The following is a 23,373-nucleotide window of genomic DNA, read 5'->3' as shown; positions in this document are numbered from 1 at the left end:
ACATACTAGCAGATTCTCTAGTTGAAAAAAATCAGAGCAAATAAGAACAATGAAGACATCTAATCTGTCTCCTGACATCAAAGCATCAATGCTGGTACATCAAATACAGACAGACATAAAAACAGGTGCTACTCAGGTAACTTTACTGCTACAGAGAGCTGCTCTTCCAAAGCTATATACAAGGCAATCACAAGACACATAACCATGTACAAAATATAAGTGTGCAACAGTTCTCCAAAGTGTACATAACCACACAAAGTGACACGCAAGCATGTCCACAGACTTGTTCGCAGAAGTGTAAGCCTTTCCACAATTCTGATGTCAAACTGAAAGAAATGTTACCACCCAAGGGAAAAAAATCTAGAGTATGCATGACTGTCATTTTTTTATGATATAAAAAAGATATCTACGAGCAATTCTATATTAAGAACCCAACATTCATCAGGACTTCATTGTTTTGTAATCATAGTACAGATCTATAAAAGTTGCAAACTTTCCCTACCTTTGTCATGACTTTTCAGATTTGAAAATTTGTAACAAAATTGACGAACACATTTTCAGGTGTACAATTCACGTTGACCACCCCAGACCAGTCCTGTTCCTTCAGCAAAATGGAAGGATTTGTGAACAGACCATATTACTTACAGCATAATGCCTTTGAACCACCATCTGAATCAACAAACGTCTTGACATGTGTTCCAGAATTTGTCACTTAGGCTTAACTTGTAAAACAGATGTGCATTTACAGACTTTAGTTTAATGGGTTCTAGAACACAGGCCAACTTCTGCCAAAATCTGGAGAGAAACATTCACAGTTTTTGACAATGAGAGTGCATTTTCATGTATTCCAACATTGAGTAGCAAAAAAAAAAAAAGAAACAAAAAAGAAGAAGAAAGGGGGAAACTAACCACTACAACAACTAAGCAAGCACCTTATAAAACATCAGACACAACATCCAGTCTTTAACCTGAAACTAGCCATTCCAGTTTATGACTACACGCTACACTGGAACAAATGATACACTGTCCACAGTCGGTCAACATCTCATACTGTACAACAACCACTCTATCAATAATCATTCTTTTAAATGGTACTTACAAAACGTGCACATACAGCATGTCCATACATGCACAACGTCAGGTCAGGTCATTAGATCTGCTACTGGTAACCTGTAATCCAGTACAACCTGTTCAGGGTCGGGTTGCCGACGACTAAACCGGCACTTCCACCGCTCCCTTCTGGGACTGGTGAGGCGGGTGGCTAGACACCCTTATGGAGATCCATAAAAGGGCGTCGGCTCAGGAGAGCCACCGACGGCCATCTAGCTCCACTGTGCTGTGTGCATGCCACACGCAGTTGGCCCCCGGGGTGTGTCTACCCATGTATGCGAAGTCTGGATCCGGCAGAATCTGCGGAAGAAACCTATCGGTTCAACGGAGAGGAAGGCGGTTACAGCAACGCACTGTGGAGTGCAGAGAGCAAGATAAGACACCGAAAGGATATCTTGGTCATCCACTGCATCCGTGCTCATCCTCCAGTCGTCTCGACTTAGTCTTGCCACTGGAAATTGGTGGACCCGGACGAGAGAGTGAGGTCGACGTTGCGCAACTCCTCTTCACTTTAAACAAACTCATCGCGCAAGTCATCAGTCATCCAAAATGACCTTTCATCCTTCATCATTTCATCACCCCCAAGTCCTGTGGCGACAGGCGAGCGACGAAACGACAGGTGTGGGTACACTGGCAGTCGCAGCCGCAGACCTGCACGCAGGCGGCTCAGGCCATAGGGTCGTTCTTCGTCGACAGGAGCAGCGATGGAGCTCGGCAGCCGTCTGAGCGTCTGAGCAGCCCTCTTTAGGAAAGCACTGCTCACCTCCCTGGCATGAGGAAGGGGCTAGAAAAGGTGCCCTAAAAATTGCCTGCTCCATATCACCCTGGCCAGCATACCGCGGCTGGCGGGGACCCTACATCAGCGGTCGAAACAAAGAGAAAGAAAAGAAAAAAACAAGGATCGTTCCTCTCACCATTGGTGCTTGGAACATAAGGACTCTCCTGGACAGAGATAACGCGGACAGACCCCAAAGGAGAACAGCACTAGTTGCATCCGAACTCGCCAGATACAACATCGACATCGCAGCCTTGAGTGAGACTCGGCTTGCAGGCGAAGGCGAGATCTGTGAACGGGGATCTGGTTACACCTTCTTCTGGAGTGGACGAGGAAGCAAAGAGCGACGTGAGGCTGGCGTTGGTTTTGCAGTAAAAACAGCACTTGTCAGCAAGCTAGCTGGAATCCCAAAGGGAGTCAACGATAGGCTTATGACCATGAAACTCCCACTGGCATCTGGCCAGAAGCACCTCACCATTGTCAGTGCCTACGCCCCAACCATGACCAACCCGGATGAAGTGAAGGCGAAGTTCTACGAGGACCTTCACTCTGTCATTGCTGCCATCCCTAAAGCAGACAAGCTCATCATTCTTGGGGACTTCAATGCTAGAGTTGGCTCTGACTACATCTCCTGGGATGGAGTGATTGGAAAGCACGGTGTGGGCCACTGCAACCGAAATGGATTGCTTTTGCTTCAGACCTGTGCAGAGCACGAACTGCTGATAACCAACACAGTTTTCTGCCTCCCTACCCGTAACAGGACGTCATGGATGCACCCTCGCTCAAAGCATTGGCATCTCATCGATTATGTCATCGTCAGGAAAAGGGATAGGCAAGATGTACGTGTAACAAAGACCATGTGCGGCGCCGAGTGTTGGACAGACCATCGCCTTGTAGTCTCGAAGCTGAATATTCGAATCCAACCCAAGAGACGCCCCCAAGGCCAGAAGGCTCCAAAACGGCTCAACATCGCTAAGCTGAAAAGCATCACCATCAAACAGTCCTTTGTGGAGCTGCTGGAAGATCGTCTGGAATCCGCCTCTCTGGACAACCAGAATGTGGAGTCTGACTGGAGGACCCTGCGTGAGCTGATCTATAGTACAGCTTCAGAGACCCTTGGACCCATGACCAGAAAGCACAAAGACTGGTTTGATGAAAACTGTGATGAAATCAAGCAGCTTCTGGATGAGAAACGCCGTCTGCATCAAGCCCACCTGAGCAACCCAAAGTCCACATCAAAAAAGGATGCATACAATGCCATCCGCAGGACTGTTCAGCAAAAGTTACGCCAGATGCAGGATAAGTGGCTGAGTGACAAAGCTGATGAGATCCAGGGATATGCTGACAGGCACGATATGAAGAGGTTCTATGATGCCTTAAAAGAAGTCTACGGCCCCACATCCTCAGGATCATCCCCCCTCCTCAGTGCAGATGGGAATACCTTGATCACCGAGAAGGAGAACATTCTCGAACGATGGGCTGAGCACTTCAACATTGTCTTAAATCGCCCTTCCTCCATAAATGATGAAGCCATAGACCGTCTCCCACAAGTCCCCACCAACGAAGCACTGGACGATCCGCCAACACTTCTTGAGACCCAGAAAGCAATCCGTCTGCTATCCAGTGGCAAAGCACCTGGCTCAGACTCCATACCAGCAGAGGTCTACAAGGATGGAGGCACTGTGCTGACTGAGAAGCTTCATCAGCTGTACTCACTCATGTGGAAAGAAGAGACGATCCCCCAGGATTTCAAAGATGCATCTATCATTCACTTGTACAAGCGAAAGGGGAACCGGCAAGCCTGTGATAACCATCGGGGCATTTCCTTGCTCTCCATCGCAGGCAAGATACTTGCCAGGATCCTACTTAACCGCCTCACAGCACACCTTGACCAAGGTCATTTGCCTGAGAGCCAATGTGGATTCCGGAAAGAGCGCGGAACCACTGACATGGTGTTTGCTGCAAGGCAGCTGCAAGAGAAATGTCAGGAGCAAAATGCTGATCTGTTCTCCACCTATGTCGACCTCACTAAGGCCTTCGACACCGTGAGTAGAGAGGGACTGTGGAAGATCATGGCCAAGAACGGATGCCCTCGGAAATTTATTTCCTTGGTCAGCCAATTCCATGAAGGCATGCAGGCTCGAGTCCAGGACAATGGTGAAACATCTGCTCCTTTTGCTGTCACAAATGGTGTCAAGCAAGGCTGCGTCCTGGCTCCAACGCTGTTCAGCCTCATGTTCTCTGCAATGCTTACTGATGCCTTCAGAGATGGCGATGTTGGAATCGGCCTAAAGTACCGAACAGATGGCAAGCTGTTTAACCTCAGAAGGCTTCAAGCAAAAACGAAGGTCATGACAGACATCATCAGAGACTTTTTGTTTGCTGATGATTGTGCCCTCAATGCTGGATCTGAAGCTGACATGCAACTCAGCGTCGACAAGTTTGCCACTGCCAGCAGGAACTTCGGCCTTACCATCAGCACGAGGAAAACTGAAGTTCTCCATCAGCCAGCCCCAGGGAAACCCTACGTTGAGCCCAACATCACAGTCAACGGTCAGAGACTCAGTGCGGTGGAGCGGTTCACATACCTTGGCAGCACACTGTCACGAAATGCGACCATCGACGATGAAGTGAACGTCAGGATTGCAAGAGCAAGCGCAACTTTTGGTAGACTCAATGCAAATGTCTGGAACAGAAGAGGCATTAGTCTTGAGACCAAGCTGAAGGTCTACAGAGCAGTAGTTCTCCCCACACTACTGTACGCCTGCGAAACTTGGACAGTGTACCAACGACATGCCAAGAAGCTGAACCACTTCCACACAACATGCCTAAGGAAGCTACTGAACATCAAGTGGCAAGACAAGACCCCAGACACAGAGGTGCTCGCAAAAGCCACCCTTCCCAGCATCTTCACCATCCTGATGCAGTCCCAGCTTCGCTGGGCTGGACACGTGGCGCGCATGCCAGACCATCGGCTGCCCAAAAGGCTCTTCTATGGCGAGCTGCAACAAGGGAAGAGATCACACGGAGGTCAGAAGAAGCGCTTCAGAGATACTCTGAAAGTCTCTCTGAAAGCGTTTGATATCAACCCTGACTCCTGGGAGGAATCTGCAGTGGACCGTGACAAATGGCGCGCTGCTGTGCACAAAGGCGCCAGGTTGTGCGAGGCCAACAGGACTGCTGCAGCTGTTGAGAAGAGGCAGGCCAGAAAGTCACGGGCAAACAAGCTCCCTGACAATGATATGCCTGTCTTTGTCTGCCCCAACTGTCAGCGAACATTTCGTGCGCAGATTGGACTATTCAGCCATCTGCGCACTCACAGATAGATTCATGAGCATCCTTCCCCCCACCCCACCACAACCCTCCCCCCATCCCCCATCCCCCATCTGGATGACAACGATGGTCATCATCGATCTCGATGGACACACCACCACCACATGCACAACTGTTCTCAATCTTTCAAATATATATATTTTGTTCATGCACACATACTTGTGTGTGATTATGAGTGTGTGTGTGTGCATGCGCAGGTGTGCCTGTATATCTTGAAATGACAGATACTTTGCTCATGCACTTGTGGTTCTGATATGTATATCTTGAAATGACAGATACTTTGCTCACGCACTTGTGGTTCTGATATGTATATCTTGAAATGACAGATACTTTGCTCATGCACTTGTGGTTCTAATACTATGGGCCTTAAACCTAAATACAGGTATGTTTTGTATGCTTTTTTGTATGGCTACTTTCACACTTAAGTGTCTGTACTAGGTAGCCTGTATGCTCCATGTCTGTAATTATGTCAAAGTATGTAACTGTGCATGTGTGCATACGCATGCACAAAAAAAACCTGTCCAATTTTATTCTGTTCTCTTCTAATCTTTCCAACCTTTCCCACAATTCCAATAATCTTTAAAATCTACTTGAATTTTGTGTGTTTGTCTGTTTGTATGTGAGTCTTTATGTGCTACTTTCACTGCATTAACCCCTTGACTGCTGCTGACGACTGCGCTCGTCTGTGAAGAGCTGTTACCTCACTGAGATAAGGCAAAACATACAGTCATGATGTCGGTCACCATTCTTTATGTGGATATTTTCTCGTGGGATTGCGTTACTTTTGTTCAGCAAAAACAATGACACCACTGTGAAGCGCACAAAAAAAGAAAAACACTACCTCAATATCAGGCCACACTGATCTCATTTCACCCAGGTTCACAGGGGTCAAGGGGTTAAAATCAGCCATAAGATGGTGAAAGAAACCATCTACAACAAACAACACAACCATAATCGTATTCAGCTTTACGGGGTCAGTCACAGCAGTCCACAAGGCAGCAAACAACTCCAAACAGCCTGTGTCAGTACTGGCCGGCAGAAGCATCAAAGACAGCAACGTGCATCAGGTTGGCACACAGGCACACACACAGGCCACCCCACCTCTGACCTTCAGGGTCAGAGTCGAGGGTCATGAATCACGGACATGCTTACCCTTACCCGCGCACTGTGCAGATCTACCCCGTACATCTCCAGGCGCTTGGCACGCTCTAGAAAGTTGAACTCGGCATCGGCAGGGGTCTGACCCCTGAAACAGGGTCATCACATACATGGCTTTGTATTCATCATTTGAAAAACAGTATGAAAAAAACACCCCCCAAAAAACAATAAAACCCAACCAAAACAGTACCTCTGATATGTAAACAATGCTGAAAACATACTCAGTTTGATACATGAATCATCAGTAAATGAAGGTATCATATCTCTGAAATCAGAAAACTCTTGGAATCAAACTACTGATACTAGCCTTTTCAGATAAGTTATAAACATGTTGCATGACATGTCACCTCATTTTTGTCAAAACGCTCAATTCTACCTGAAAGAACCATTTTCCATCACAACCAAAAGTAAGCATGTGTATCATGATTGTCAGATAATGACAGTCATCATGTCCTGACCAAAGCCATCAAGAAATCTCCTGAAGGGTCTCTTCCCACCATTCTCACCAGATGTCAACTCCATCTCCGTCTTTTTCAGCTGGCTCAAACAAAGCAGTGAAAGAGAAAAACTACTGCAAAAGAAAATGGCTTAATCTGGGGGAGGGCGAGGAGGGCAAGTGGACAGAAAAGTCAAAGAGAAGTCTAATCAAAGACAGTTTAGATCAAATTTAACCCTTTTCATCTCAGGCAAATCTTGGAAAGTCTAAAAACTGAAAAAGTGTTCAGTAAATAATCAGCAAAATTATTTCACGATGGACTGTTGTAAAATGGTGTGTCTACATTACTCTGAGACTAATGTACACATTGCTGCTAAACCATGAAATATGAAAATACAAAAATATATAAAAAAATGGTTGGTTAAACACAATGTCAAAAAAAAACATGACAATGGAATCTTAACTTTGATATTGCATGCTTCACAAGAAGAGCTGGTATCAAAATTCACTAAAATGATGCTTTTAGAGCTAAAGCAACGAAGCAATGCCATTATTTCAAAAATCAATCCAGATCTTTGCAGTATAATAATAAAAAATAAAAAAAACAGTTATTGGACTAATCATAGTCACAGTAACTGCTCATTCAAGAATATACTACACCTGTCACTACATACTTCTAGAACTGATAGATTTCTTCATTTTAACCAACACAGCAATGCAGGAAACAGACTTACTTATCTCCCTTAGCATATCAACATTTTTACAGATGAACTGGCTTCCATTAAACAATGGACCTCCCACCCAGACAGACATCCAGGTACTCACCTCCTCGAACATCATCACAACCTCCACTGAACAAAGATCCAACCCTGAACAACTTGACCTCAAAGGATTTTTGGCAATGGGTTGTTAAACTCTACTCATCGGTCCATTAACCAAAACAGAATAAGTCGAGTTCCCCAGAAAGTCATGTTGTGTAAACTCAGTACATGATTATACATGCATCCGTCAGGAAATCGACAAAATCATCATGGTTCATTGAAGATGTGGTGGTATAATATATCATTATCCTCAACAAAATGACAAGTTAACGATGTGATCTTACCTGTGCTGCCTGTGTTTATCAGCCACCAGCTGTTCAAATTCAGGTGTCTGGTTTGGGAGAAACATGAACCCGTGGTCGTGAAGGTAGCCGCTTTTGTGCTCTTCAGGGTTGAAATCCCCAAGTTCCGCTAAAATTGACAGTATCACACACACACACACACACACACACACACACACACACACACACACACACACACACACATGATGTACAGTCACCACACATCCACACACATAGACACATAAAGCACACACAAAAACAGGAGGATACATCGCTTAATCAAAATGTCTAATTTTCACATAAAGCCTCTTTTCCATCTCCTTTGCCAGTCCTTTCATTTGTTCATTAATCTGAAGATACATAAAATCTTAATCCAATATGCACGCACATCATCATACTGTCACAACAACCCTTCTGTAAGCATGAGCTGCTCCAAAGTCTCTCTATCTCTCTCTCTGTATAGATATATATACATATATATATATATATATATATATATATATACATACATAAAGCACTAGAAAAAATATATTAATTTTTTTAAGTTCTACTCACACATAGGAACAAAGAAAGATGGGAGTGAGAGAACCCAGACAAATGCCACAACACCTCAGAGACAGACAGAATAATGAATCTTCGAACTGACACCAAAAAATAGTTTTTGTGCTTGTGACTGAGTGTTTGGATAAAAAAAAAAAAAACAGACACACAAAAAAAAAAACAAGACAAAAATACCAAATATACAAATAAAAAATAGTCGAAAAGGGAAAACCCACAGACAGGAAAAAACGCCCTGTACTGTATAACTTTCCACAAGACAGCAGGAAGAAGAAGCACACTTGACACACTTTCACCACACACAGTTCACCAGGAATGTCACACACACACACACTACACACACACTACACACACACACACATGAACACACACACACACGAACACACACACACACACACACATGAACACACACACAAACACACACACACAAACTCACATTGCACAGCATAACTGGCCAGCACTGCCGCCTGACCCTCTGAACACACCAGCTTTCCAGACAGCATGTCCTGCCGCACTTGCAGAAAGAAGTGGTATCTGCAATGGGCAGCACAAGTTCATAACAACACGAGTTATGTAGAAATATCATATGTAGTCAGTTGCACTGATTCTTTAAACAATAACAATCATAACCTATTCATAATGTGCTTATACTCATATTGAGTTAATTTTTAAATGATAATGATGGTGTATTTATATTGTGCTTATATTCATATTGTGCTTTCTAACATCTCAAAGTGCTTTACAAAACACAACATGCACATATCAGTCAGTCAAACAATTAAAACGCATCCACCTCCACTTACAAATGCATGCACAACACACGCATGTACGCACACAAGCACGCACGCACAGACAAACACACACACACACAAACACACACACATGTAAGAAATAATGTGAATTCAAAGAATACAGAACAGAGAATAGGGATAAGTACCTTGGTTACATAAAAGACTGAAAAGAAATGTTTCCATTGTCCAAAAGCTACAGGATCAGACAGATAAGTGGAGTGTACCTTGGTTACATAAAAGACTGAAAAGAAATGTTTCCATTGTCCAAAAGCTATAGGATCAGACAGATGTATTGTGATGGACTGATAAAAAGCAGCGTGTTCCAGGTGGCAAACTGGAACTTACAATTACATAAGAGAACTTTTCTTATCAGGACTGTAGCAATGAACAGTTTATCATGTGATTGTTTCACTTTTTCTTCATAGTTCAGCCATTCTCACCTTGTGTACTCCTCTGACAGCTTGCTGGGATCTGACACGTAGAACTTCACACGAAAATAGAATTCATACGGAGGACCTGAAATTGAAGGGGGGAAAAGATTATGTGCAATGATATACTGATTCAGCACTCCTATACAGTTATACAGTCTGTAAAGATATCAGTACACTTGTCTCACCTTTCTACAAATTGTCAAACAATGAGATGAAAAAGGAAATCAAATATAAGAATAAGCACTTTGATTTGTGTAGAGCTGCATAAGAATCATCGCTATATAAATACTATTATCATTATTATCAACATTGTGATCATTAATGAATATCCACAAAGTGCTCGACCTCCTTTGCAATCAATGTGCTCAACCTCCTTAGCACAGAGGCTCAGATTACTAAAAATTCACATCAATTAAAAAGGTCACAAAGATTAACAACAAGCACTATAATTATAACACGTAAGCAAGAGAATGACCAGATCAATACCAGAACATCTTCAATGTTAATAAATCAATCCAGATGCAACCAATGACTCTAAAGAGTACCAAATCCCAATGAACCAACCAAATGAGTAATTGATTAAAAGATGTAATTTGAGTTTCAGCAATAGTAGTAGCAACATAGCTGTTTCTTTTGTTGAATTAGTCTGGCTTAATATTTAAGTTAATATGACTGACAATGAACTGGTACATTCTCTGCCATGTGTATGGTTGCTGTTCCTTCCAACAGTAACACTTGAGTGTTGAAATAAAATAGCAGTAACATTACATAAAGATGGAAATTACGCACCTCTGCATAAAGACACCAGTAACATGGAATAAAGATAGAAGTATCATATATCTGCATGAAAACAGCAGCAACACTGCATTAAGATTGAGGGACAAAAGACAACAGTAACACTGAATAAAGACAGAAGTAACATACCTCTGCATAAAGACAGCAATAACAATGCATAAAGACAGAAGAAACACTGCATAAAGACAGCAGTAACATTATATAAAGATATAAGTAGAACACCTCCGCATACAGGCAGCAATAACACTGTATAAAGATAGAAGTAACATACATCTGCATAAAGACAGCAGTAACAATGCATAAAGACAGAAGAAACACTGCATAAAGGCAGCAATAATATGTAAACTTCTTAGCAAAAACGTAATGCTGCACAGTAATACCTCTGTACGAAGAAAGCCACAACATACCTCTGCACTGCTTCTTGATGGTCTTCAGAGGATCTAGCCACCGCTGTAAAATGTCAGTAAACAGTGCATGGGTTAATCTCCTGGAATAGTCTATGAACACAATATTGTTGGGACTCACCTCCATATCTACCAGTGCCATTTTGACACTTTGATGATCCTTTATCTTGATAACTTTCCAGTTTTGACACGTTTACAGGTCCCTACCCTTTTGTGTGTGTGCGTGCGTGCGTGCGTGCGTGCGTGCGTGTGTGCGTGCGTGTGTGTGTGAATCTATGCACACAGAATGACATTCCATCAAGTAAGCAGAGGAATCAAAAAAAGTTTTTTTCTGTGATCAATTTAAAGCTTATGCAAATGTACACACACACACACACACACACACACACACACACACACACATGTGCATGTGCATGCGCACACACACAGACAGCCAAATTGGAAAGGATCAACCTGTCATAACAACTGATAATTTCAGGTCAGTTTCTGCAGTTCTGTACATACACTCCTTGCACAAGCATCCTCTCCCATGAACACAATGAGGTTTACTAAAGTAACAGTGAATTTCACCTCTCTCAACAGGCTTTAAAAAGATGAGACCAATATCATTAAATGGCAAAACAGAAACCAAGAACAGTGGCAGTGGGCAGAAAAACAAAGAGAATAACACATTAACAGAAAACACCGTTATTTTATCACAAGTTGCTTTCTGGAAAACATTAACAAAGAAATTTTGGTGTGACACATCAGAAATCTGAGAAATGTCTCTAACGTCCACCAAGAGTTGCCTACATGGATAAAAGATCAATTGACTACATCCATTTGTGTATATGAAGTATCAAACATAGGCTATTTTTGTTTTGTTTATACAGATAGATGGATAGACAGACAGACAGACAGATCGATAGAGATAGATAGATATATAAAGAGATTTACCAGTCCCTCATCTGCAGGTGCCATGTCCATGAACTGCAGGCCAAAGTAGTCCTTCTCCACAAGCTCCAGGTGCTCGAAAACCTTGTCCAGTAAATACTGGGCCTTCTGACGCTTCTGCAACACACACACACACACACACACACACACACACACACACATGCGTGCGCACACTCACACACACATGCACACAAACACACACACACACGCACACATACCACACTCTTTGCATCAGTGATGAGGATAATCTTCTTCTTCCACCCTTGTTGTCTATAATTCTCACATTCAGAGGATAATCTGCAAATGAGACAGTTTTCACCCCATTTTCTGGGATGTGCAGGCTGGGTACGTTCAAGTTTCTCTAACCCACTGAACACCGACATGGACTGAGTAAACTTTTACACACACACACACACATACATATTTTTTTTATCTTCTGCATGTGAATACACATGAAAGGGATGTGGTGACTGTTTTCACCCAATTTTCTGGGATGTGCAGGCTGGGTACGTTCAAGTTTCTCTAACCCACTGAACACCGACATGGACTGAGTAAATTTTTACACACACACACACACACACACACACACATATATATATATATATATATTTTTTTTTTTTATCTTCTGCATGTGAATACACACGAAAGGGATGTGGTGATAGGCCTGTAGATATGATGAACTGGGGAGATGAGAAGAAAAAAAAAGCATGTGTGTACACATGTAAAGGATGATGAAGCAATAACAAATGTTGAACCAGGAGATTAAAAAAAAACAGAAAAAAAAACCCAGAAAAAACCACAACAAAAAAAAAACCGTGTGTACACATGAAAGTGATGAAGAGGCAATAACAGGTCTGCAGGTATGTTGAACTGGGAGATTTTAAAAAACAAAAAAAACTCCACCTTTGAGGTTTAACCCACCAGGCACCAATACTAGGATTCATACCCATGCTCTAAGATTAAAAATCCATGGCTCGAGCCACTCTGTTATTCTGCACATGGAGATAATAAAGTATTATGTATCAGGCACAAAAAAGATTCAGTTTCCCAACACTGCCAAACACAAGGGGGAAAAAACAAATCTCATGCAGAAGTTTGTCCCATATATTCCCACCAGCTACCATTATCAACACCATCTCAGAGCCTTCCAGCCAGCATGAACCAAGGAGTTTAAAATAAACTGCCTGAAATGAGTCCTCCAAGATGAAGTTGATTTGCTGGCGAGAATTTCTGGAACAGACTCTACAGGAGATTTGTTCATTTTATTTTCCAGTTACTTTGTACTTCATCCTTCATCGCTGGAATTGGGAAAAAATTTCATAGAAATTATGCACACCTATTTTCTCCTGTAAAACTAACCGGCCACAGCATATATATATATATATATATATATATATATATATATATATGTGTGTGTGTGTGTGTGTGTGTGTGTGTGTGCGTGTGTGTGTGTGTGTGTAATCTGTACACATATACAAATCATAATCATAAACCTATTTATTGCTGTATCTATTGAAAAATAATGTATTTCTTGTAAATGTGTCTTGTAAGAGTGTGTGTGTGTACTATCTTTGGTTTATAATGTTCTACATTTCAATGTATTTGTACAAGTTGGTATAAATACAGATGCTGCACTGTCATTTTTAAATTATTGTTTTGTGAATTGCATTAGAATGTTATGGGATGTGTGGTGTGGTGTGGTGTAGTGTGGCGTGGCATGGCATGGCACGGTGTGGTGTGGCGTGGTGTGGTGTAGTGTGGTGTGGTGTGGCGTGGCATGGCATGGTGTGGTGTGGTGTTGTATTCCATTACATTATACTTCAGCCACAGCAGATTTCTCTACATGGAACATCTGCTACTCTATCCACGGACAGCACATTACCACATTATTGAGCACCACCTTTTTCTTTTCTTTTTTTTTTGCATCACTGTCTGGAAATGTATGTGTTTTACAATCAAACCGGATTATTCTACGGAATTTGTCAGGCACAACTCTCTTCTTGCCATAGATTCTTTTAACATCTTATCACAGACAACTCTCTTCCACAGAATTTTGCCACAGACAACTCTCTTGGTGCCAAAGATTCTTTTACATGTGTTTAGAGCCTTATCCAAAAGACTTGACTATCCAATGAAGAATCTTTTTAAAGAAAAGAAATGTGTATTCTTCACAATTCCAACCAAGAAATTTCTTCTTCTTTTTTTTATATGTACATACTTCATACTTCCAACAAAGACACCAATGAAGAACCCTTTTTTAAAGAAAAGAAATGTGTAGTCTTCATACTTCCAATCAAGTTATTTCTTCTTTTTAATTATGTGCATACTTAATACTTCCAACAAAGAATTTTCAAAAAGAAACAAAATATGTCTTCTTCTCACATCCAATACAGAAAAAAAAAAAAAAATACAAACAAAAAAAAAAAAAAGAAGAAGAAAAGAGATGGGTATTCCATTTCACTCACATCCATTTCAAACGTTTCGTCGGCATCATCCAGGAAGTGGACCAGACAGTGGACATTCTTGGGCTGTCGGTCCACCAGATGTGCCATCTCTGAGGCCCGCACATTGTAGCTTCCGCTGGACACCAGCTTCATGGACATGCTGTGCAGCTCTGAGACATGCAACAGTACACATCATCTTTAATAATAATTATGATGAATAATAATGATGCTTATGATGATGATAATAATATATATATATAAATGTAATAATGATATGATAATCGTAAATATTATCAATAATGATAATATAATAGCAATAACAATAATAACAACAACAACAACAACAACAATAATAATAATAATAGAATGATAATAATGGTATTTATATTTATATAATGCTTTCAAACATCTTGAAGTGCTTTACAATAACACATCAGTCAGACACAAAGCACACACACAAAACACACACACACACACACATTAGCCATGATTGTGTAATACTGATGTGCATGTATACATTACTATGTAACATGTGAGCATTCGCCCACATGCACAGACAGGCAAATGAACTGTGCATATATCATGATATATATGTGTGTATGTAGTGCAACAGGTCTATAATAATACATACAGTACTTTTATAATTTGTGATTGTGTCATTGCAATAAATTTTAATCAATGGGAATAGGGCTGAATAGGGACTAAATCATTCTGTAATCACTCTTCCATGGAACAAGCAACAACAACAATAAAAAAAATTTAAAAAAAGAAGAAGAGAGATTCTGCTTCTCACAAAAGTCTTACCACAAAACATTTCACAATCCATGTCTGTTAGTTTCCAAGTTGTACACAACCATTCACAACATATGTGCATGAATCAGTAGTACTCCTCATATTCATGGCTCAGCATGAATCTGTTTTTCAATTATACACAAGTATTCACAGCTCCACACAGGTCAGTATTTTTCATTATTTTGCTCATGCATTCATAACTGCACAAACTTGCAGTTTTCAATTGTACACGCTTGAGAAGTCACAGCTCAGCAAATTCACAGCACAAATCAAAACCCTCTTCACCTTTATGTTCACAGCTTTAAACAAATCAATGCACTCTTCTACTTCACACAAGCACTGAAAAAAAATCTCCACAAATCAGTTCTCTTTCAGTTTCCCAGGAGCGTTCACAGCTTGACATAATCAGGTCTTCAATTTTTTTTTCAAGCGTACACAGCCCAATGGACATCAGTATAGCGCCCAAAACTGTACTTGTATGAGAGAAAATACTGATTAGCATCAGTGTGTTGTTGTTGTTGTTGTTTTTTAAACATGTCCTCTTCAATGTCTTTTAAAATATGCCCTCTTCGAGTGTGCATAATGTAAAAATCCACAGCTCTGAACCTAAAAAGGAACTCTTCAATTTTACAGGAACTTTTACTGCTGTGCAAGAATGTGACCTCTGTCCAGGTTCATGTGAAGCATCATCACGACAGGATTTGTTTCACAACATTATAACACATATCAAGAAAGGCAGATGAACAGTGCTGTGGATAGTGAATACTGTGTATAGGATGAGAGGCACACAAAGTGGGACAGTGCTGCCATGTACCTTGTGGTAATCCGTGAATGATACCATAAACCACTGTCTTGTGCAAAGAACCTACAGCAACAAATAAAGCATCCTTCGTGAAATTCCACAGAAAAACAAATCCACACTCAAGTTATTCACAGCTGAAGCTGTACAGAATATCCACAACCTGTTTCAGAACAGACTTCAGTGTCATTAAAATTCCAGAGATTACCTGAGTGGAGAGGGGTAAGGGGGAATAATAGCTAACAACAGCCAGTTTTGTTTGGTTTTCCTAACTGGTTGCACTATTGACTGCATGACACTGGTTTCATTAACCATGTTTGTCTCAGGACACTGATCAAGTTACAAACATGTAGGTCAGACTGAGCAGAGTGCTAATAAATATTTGATTGGTAGGCTTTCAGTCAGTTCTCTTCCTTACGCATTCTTCCCCCAAATTAATAGTGTCTGGGGTCAACGGCATCAGTACTATGGATATATATTTTTAAAACAATATTAATGTGGCCAGTTGTGTTTGTAAGTCACTGTTAGTATCCATACTTTTTTTTTTAATTTTTACTTAGATCTGGCATGTGTTCATGAAAAAAATCCATGTGTATTCAATCAGAACAAGCAAACAAACAAGTAAAAGCTCATGAATAAATGAGATGGCAGACACAAAGACAGGAAATCACTTGAAGAAAGATTCTATCGAAAATGGAGGATTGTAAAGTAGCCACAGGCTTTCCCTTGAGCTACAATAGTCTAAAATTTCACAAGTAAAAAATTCCACACAATTTGATAATGATAGAATGTATACTTGAAACACAGTACAATGCAATGCACTATTTCACACCTATACACAGGATTACATCACAACACCATACCCTACCATTTCAAGTTTCTTTTTTTTCTTTTTTTTTAATGAATAATACAATGCAAATACACAATAAATACAACATAAAACAAAACAACACAATGCAATACAACACAACTCCAAATGCAGAAAAGCACTGCGAGTTTCTCACAAGCGGCTGTGGCCAACATAATCAATTAGAAAGGAATGTTACAAAGCTTGCCAGCCAATATCAAACATCCAGGACACTGATCAATATGGGTTCAAACAGTACAGCTGACTACACTAAAAAAATAAAACATAAAAAAAACCTTTGTAAACAGGTTATTGATACAAACATATCTTTCTTTAGTGTGTCCAACAATTTAACAACACAAATTTCAGTTTCAGTTTCCCATTTCAGACAAATCCATATACATTACACCATATCTGCTAGGCAGATGCCTGACCAGCAGCATTTTGACACAATGCAATTAGTCATGCCTTGAGCGCATACATATGTATATGTGTACCTATCAGAGGAGATTTCTTCTACAGAATGTTGCCAGAGGACAACTCTGTTGTTGCTGTTGGTTCTCTTTCAGTATGCAAGCTGCACACAGGTCCTCAGTTTATCATCTCATCCGAATGACCACACACCCAGTTTGAATTTTCCAGTCAGACATAAAAAGGCAAGAGCAGGAATCGAACCCCAGACCTTCACAGATACAGTACAGATAAGCGTCTTAACAATTCTGCCAACTTCCTTCCTTATAACACAAACGTTGATCGACCCTGTGTCCGGAGGGTGTTCATGCACCTGTGTGAATCAAGTTGGACTGCTGATATAATCTAAAATAATGGCACCAGAGATACTACCCAACAAAGGAAGACAATAATGCGAATGTTCGTCTGCATGCATGTTTCTAAACATAATGACAGGATGAAAATGGTTCAGCAACTTCAACATAATATCAAGGAACTGCTTTCAAGGGTTACAGTTGTGGATGAGAATCTGAGCAGAGAGACATAAACAGATCAGTCATCTAAAGCAATGACGTCAAAGGGCAACATAAGAAATGAAGAATGTCTCTGTACACTGCTTTCCAGCACTTTAGGCTTCACTGCTTGCCATTTCTCCAAACCTTCCCCCTTCCCCATGTCAGATCAGGAAGGCAAAATCAAAAACTGATCTTCCTGCCTGTCAGAAAATACCAGCTGCGCTTTGTGCGCTTCATGTTGAGATTGCTATATTCTGCATTGAAGTTTCTTTCAACTTCAAAGATATCAGATACCAGAATATTTCATTTTCTCCAATAATCTTTCACAATCATATGTTTAACCAAATTTTGCTGATAAAAAGGTGACATGATTTTTTTTTTTTTTTCACATGCATGACATTTCTTCAACATAACATTACAAGAGTTTGATCAAGTGTCCAGGTCAAAACACACACACACACACACACACACACACACACACACAGAGGCATTGATTTTGTCATATTATGACCTCAGTCTTTGACTTCTGATCTTGACTTTAAACATGGATAAAAATGACTTCAACAACACTCAAGGTCAGAAGGTATGTTAGGTTTCAAAATTTTCAATAATATGCAAGAGCTTTGGTTTTATGTATTTATACTATGATAGTAAAGTGGTATGATCTGACACAAGAAGATATGTAATGTTGGCAATGTTACACTGATAGTATGGGTTACCATATTATATACTTGTTACTGCTGAGATTTATTAATTCAGATTCCTTCTCTACAATCATAGTGACAAACCTTCATGTTTGTATTCAGCAATATTCCTTCTGGTAATTAACATGATCTTATGTTGCACAATATAACTATTTCTGTGAGGCTATGTGCATGCATGCACACACACACACACACACACACACACACACACACACACACACACACACACACACAAATAGGTCACCTGTCTATTTAACCCTTTTTCCAACTTCTGTAAAAAATAAAAAAAATTAAAAAAAAAGATATATACACATGTATATAAAAAAAAAAAAGGGAGAGTGAAATGTTCTCAGCTTGAACACAGTATCTGGTTATCTCAAGAGGTTGCATCACAAACGACAGATAACACCATGACACTGCCCAGCGCTGGCTGCTTTTCTGATAACACTGACATAGAGTGATAGACATGTATACAATTGCCTAATCATGTTTACTTTCTTGAGAAACAGTGGCATAGCCAAGGGCCATGAGAGAACTTCACTAGTTCTATACCTGTCATGGCTGAAGCCTCCTAGCCAAGCTGAGCACAGCTGGTACAGTGGCAAGGAAAGAGCCCCTTTGGGGCAAGGTGAGCTTGGGATAGATCTAACACAGCACTGAGCATCCATGTGTGATGTATACACACGCCAGTCCTTCAGACAGGTTCAGTGACCTTCATCGTATCCTACCTCATCAGGTGTAGATTGCATTTATATCGCAGAGACAGAGACAGAGACAGAGAGAGAGGAAGAGAGAGACAGTGTGTGTGAGTGTGTGTGTGTGTGTGTGTGTGTGTGTGTGTGTGTGTGCTTGTGCGCGTGTGTGTGCGCGCGCGCACGCAAATATGTGTTTTGTGTGGGGGTGGGTCAATGCATGTGTGTCTGTGCGCGCGCGCGCGTGTGCATGCACACGTGTGTGTGTGTGTGTGTGTGTGTGTGTGTGTGTGTGTGTGTGTGAGTGCATATATGCAAGGATGCATTTTTGAGTGTGTGTGTGTGCATCTGTCTGTGTATATAATAACAATAATAATGTACATTTCTCTCTAATGTGTGTGTGTGTGCGTGTACGCGCGCACGTGTGCGTGTGCATGAGCATGTGTGTGTGTGTGTTCATCTGACTGAGCATGCATGGGTGCTTGGTGTTGTGACTGCATGGATAATGTATGGATGTTCACAATAATGGTTGAGGTGACTGAACGTTGTAGGCATGAGATAGTTCAAAGTTGTCACAGAAATTTTTATTTGTGATACTGAATTTCATGCAAACTGTTTCTTTTTCAGTTTTTGTAATATATTACTTGTGATTGTGATTCTGATGTAAAATGTTTCATTTTGTAACATTTTAGTTTTTACTCATGTGATGTTCCTGGAGCATTATTGTATTTTAATGAAAGGCACAACAGAAATAAACTGGTAATAGTCATAGCAATAGTAGTAGCACTAACAGCTTGTTTATTATTATAAATGTGTGTGCGCGCGCACACACACACACACACACACACACACACACGCTTCACTGACTGATAAAAACATCATCCTAAAGAACAACCGTGTTCACAGAGGTGAGTAGGAAGGGGTAGTAGGAGGTAGAGGGAGCTGATCAGTGGGATACTGAAAAACAGACGCTGGGTCTCAGCACATGACATATACACCTTGAAGCCAGAGGTGTACCTGGCAGGCTCTGAAATTGTACCTGGCGCTTCATCTGTCTAGTCTCTGTTCCCATCTGTCTAGTCTGAGTTTCCCATCTGTCTAGTCTGAGTTTCCATCCCGGGGGCTTCCAGCAGCCCTGAGCTCTTTTCTTTGTCTCCACCGACAGCTTGGTTCTGCCTGGTTAACTTACAGGAGAAAAGATAAGGGTTCAAGCAGCAAGTTGTGTGGTTTGTGATGTTATCACTGAGTTTACACATATTGCATATCATGCACATGATGCATGGACCTGCTCATGCTGACACATGCACATGTATACATACACACTGACAGATGGCCAACAGCATGCATGCATTTGTGGTGTGTGTGTGTGTGTGTGTGTGTGTGTGTGTGTGTGTGTGTGTGTGTGTGTGTGTGTTCCTTATAGCTTGTGCATATGTGTGTAACTGAATTGCATACAAGTATGTGTAAGTGACAGTGTGCATGAGTGTGTGCATTTTCATTATGTGTGCATACATATCTTTTAACATGCATGTGTTTTCGTCTAAGCACATGTGAGCCTGTGTGTGTGAGCATGCATGCTTGTGTGTGCATGTGTGTTTGTAAGTTTTACACACTCACCACACAAATGTGTTTTTGAAGATGGGAATAACTAACTTCAAGTTCAGTGTTTAATAACCACATAAGTTAAGAATGACTCAGAGTCAGACTATTGTTCAACAGATTTCAGACTGGTTGTCAAAAAGCTGATGAGAATGACTGACTACACCAAACACATGATTTCTACATGCAAGATTAAAAAATAAACAAGAGACTATTTCAAACAAGGTCACCAACCTTGACATTAAAATACTGATAGCTGATCAGTGGGGGTTTTTTGTGGCTTTTTCCAATATCCCTTCACCCTCTCTGCATTGTGTGAACTGGGTATTATTGCATGCACAACCATGATTTCCATCATCTTTAGTGTTAGTGTTTATGCTTAAATAGTTCCATTTGACAAGGCACAGACAGACAGCGTCACAGTGAGGTCTACATTTTGTCAGCCTTACCTGTTACTCTTCCAAAGAGCTTCATCATACTGCAGATCTCTAAAGTTAGTTACAGGCAGCGACAAGTAACAAAACTCTTCTCTCAACTGCTCATGTTCTTCTGCACTCTATGTTAACATTAAAAGCTGCGATGCATTCACAAAATTGAATTTGCTGGACTGCATGGTGTGCCATGCTGAACTACCACAGGCTGGCCAAAACTCAGTCAATATAACAACTGAGAACTTTTCTTTTGGGGGGCTTGGGGTTGGGGGTTGGGGGTGGGGGTGGATGTATGGCATTTTACTGCCATTTATTCATCATGTTGTGTTTTCTACATACATGGGTGGTGGCTACATTCACTTGGTTAAACACTTCAACGCTTAACGTTTTCAGTATTTAATTAAGCCATATCCACATCTGAATTTATGTTGAGCTCTGGTTTCCAAGGACAATCACAGTATCACAGCACACTCTCAATGAAAGCTGATGAACTAATTCTCAACATTTGAGATATCCACCGAGAAATCACAAAACCACGTCTATCAACTAATGATGAAGATAATCAACCATCATCGTCATCCCCATTCTGCTTGCCTGGTGTGTGTTTGTGTGTGGGTGTCCTACACGCACCGATTCATAACACCATCATTTATCACATCCCACAGAGTTTTCCATGCCCAGAGGAAGAAAACAAAAGCGTAAGAAACAGCAGACGCATTTTCCCTTTGTAACGCGTTCTTTCAACGAACAAAAATTCATCGACGCTAAAAGTCCAAAAGCAGGCGAGAAAAATCTGTTTCCCCTCCCAACTCCGTCTCATCCCGAGATCGACAGACGGCCCAAGTTGCGCTGGCCTTTTCCCAAACACACATCAAAGAAGAAGGCGAGCCCCGCTGCAGCGCTCAGCAGGCACACTCCCTCGCACTGACTGCACGTGCCTGCCAGGTAAGCACGGTCTGTCTATCACTCTTCTTCGGGGCTGGGAGTCGGGCCACGAAGTTTTCACCAGCCTCATTCCCGTGTGGTGGCCGAGCAGACGATATATCTTTCGGCGAGTCGGGTCTCTGGGATGACGTCATTTTCTCAAGTGTTCTCGCTCACCGCCACCGTGACCTCATAACTGAACTCATGGTACTCCCATGATGTAACTTTTTTGTCAGAGAGGACGGTTCGCAGGCGGAACGTTCTGTTTCTATTTTACCCTGACGCTCGAAACCAAAGACGTTGTTGCATTGTTGAAACACGAGGATATTAAAAAAAATAATAATAAAAAAAAACCTAAAAGAAAAGTACTTTCATTGTGTCACCTGCAATCACTGTTGGTACTTTCACTTGTACCGTTTTATCCCTGCAATTTTATAAAATCAACTAGTTCTGTGACCAGTGCTGCTGCGTGTTTTGTGCTTTTCACATGTATACAAAAGACAACACGAGAAAGAAAAAAAAAGGTACGACTGTGGAAGAATCCAGCACAAAGATGTCTTAAAACACATCAAACGGACAACCACTATCATCAGCTGGTTGCACTTCCAATCAGAATTTCACCCTCGAAATTGCAAATTCCGCAACTTCTGGGTTCGTTTTGAGTACCCCAACAGTCTTATTTCTGGCAGCATGAACTTTTGTCTAAAAAAATGGGAGCTGACATGTAAGCAGAAAATTTCAGTATTGAATTTGTGAATAATTAAACTTGTATTCATTTCGTTTTCCATTGACACTGGTGTTCACCTGGGCCGGTTTGCATGAGGTGCTCTTTGCAGCGCTAAGTTTGCTCTGAGTTAAAAATGTTCCTGTGTATATAAAATGGAATTTACCACAGAGTTAGGAACATTCTTAACAATAAGCAAACTTAGTGCTGCCAAGTTTGTTCATGCAACCCACCCCTGGACCAGTTATGTCATGACTTTGGAGAAGTTAAGGCTGCATTTTAATGATTTCTTAATGTACATTTGCACATGTATATAATAGACATAAATATGACAGAACATCCAGAAAAAGGCAACCATTTGTGGTAAAACTATGTAATGCCTCATACCCTAATTCCCTGCTTCCTTTTCCCCCAGCTTCCACTGAAAAAAGATAAGAAGAAACAAAAAAAGGTGATGGTACAGGATTACCTTTACAATTTAGCATGGATTACAGAAGGAATAAAAATCATCACATTTAATGATTCAATTTCAAAAATCCAACCGTTTCAATTTTGTATTCATCACACACACACACACACACACACACACACACACACACACACACACACAGAGAGAGAGAGACTGG

At 41.1% G+C, this 23,373-nt stretch overlaps 1 protein-coding gene across 7 annotated transcripts in view; it reads right to left on the bottom strand.

Moving 5' to 3' along the window:
• LOC143293449 (tyrosine-protein phosphatase non-receptor type 4-like) overlaps nucleotides 1-23,373 on the bottom strand; it is a 138,004-nt gene that overhangs the window by 112,048 nt on the left and 2,583 nt on the right. For 4 of the 7 annotated variants that reach the window (XM_076604313.1, XM_076604318.1, XM_076604316.1 and 1 more), the window contains exons 1-8: nucleotides 15,075-15,138; nucleotides 14,292-14,440; nucleotides 11,830-11,943; nucleotides 10,897-10,939; nucleotides 9,704-9,779; nucleotides 8,909-9,006; nucleotides 7,918-8,044; nucleotides 6,371-6,464 (exon numbers count right to left, since the gene is read on the bottom strand). In XM_076604313.1, the coding sequence (XP_076460428.1) occupies nucleotides 6,371-6,464; nucleotides 7,918-8,044; nucleotides 8,909-9,006; nucleotides 9,704-9,779; nucleotides 10,897-10,939; nucleotides 11,830-11,943; nucleotides 14,292-14,440; nucleotides 15,075-15,096 (723 nt within the window). In that variant the 5' untranslated portion in view covers nucleotides 15,097-15,138. Of the gene's footprint in view, nucleotides 1-6,370; nucleotides 6,465-7,917; nucleotides 8,045-8,908; nucleotides 9,007-9,703; nucleotides 9,780-10,896; nucleotides 10,940-11,829; nucleotides 11,944-14,291; nucleotides 14,441-15,074; nucleotides 15,139-23,373 lie in introns of those variants that run through there. The other 3 variants (XM_076604314.1, XM_076604319.1, XM_076604320.1) reach the window with 3 other exon arrangements.

This window comes from Babylonia areolata, chromosome 19, assembly GCF_041734735.1.
Source record: "Babylonia areolata isolate BAREFJ2019XMU chromosome 19, ASM4173473v1, whole genome shotgun sequence".
In the NCBI taxonomy this organism is placed as follows: domain Eukaryota; kingdom Metazoa; phylum Mollusca; class Gastropoda; order Neogastropoda; family Buccinidae; genus Babylonia; species Babylonia areolata.
This window is presented reverse-complemented; position numbering and strand designations above follow the sequence as displayed.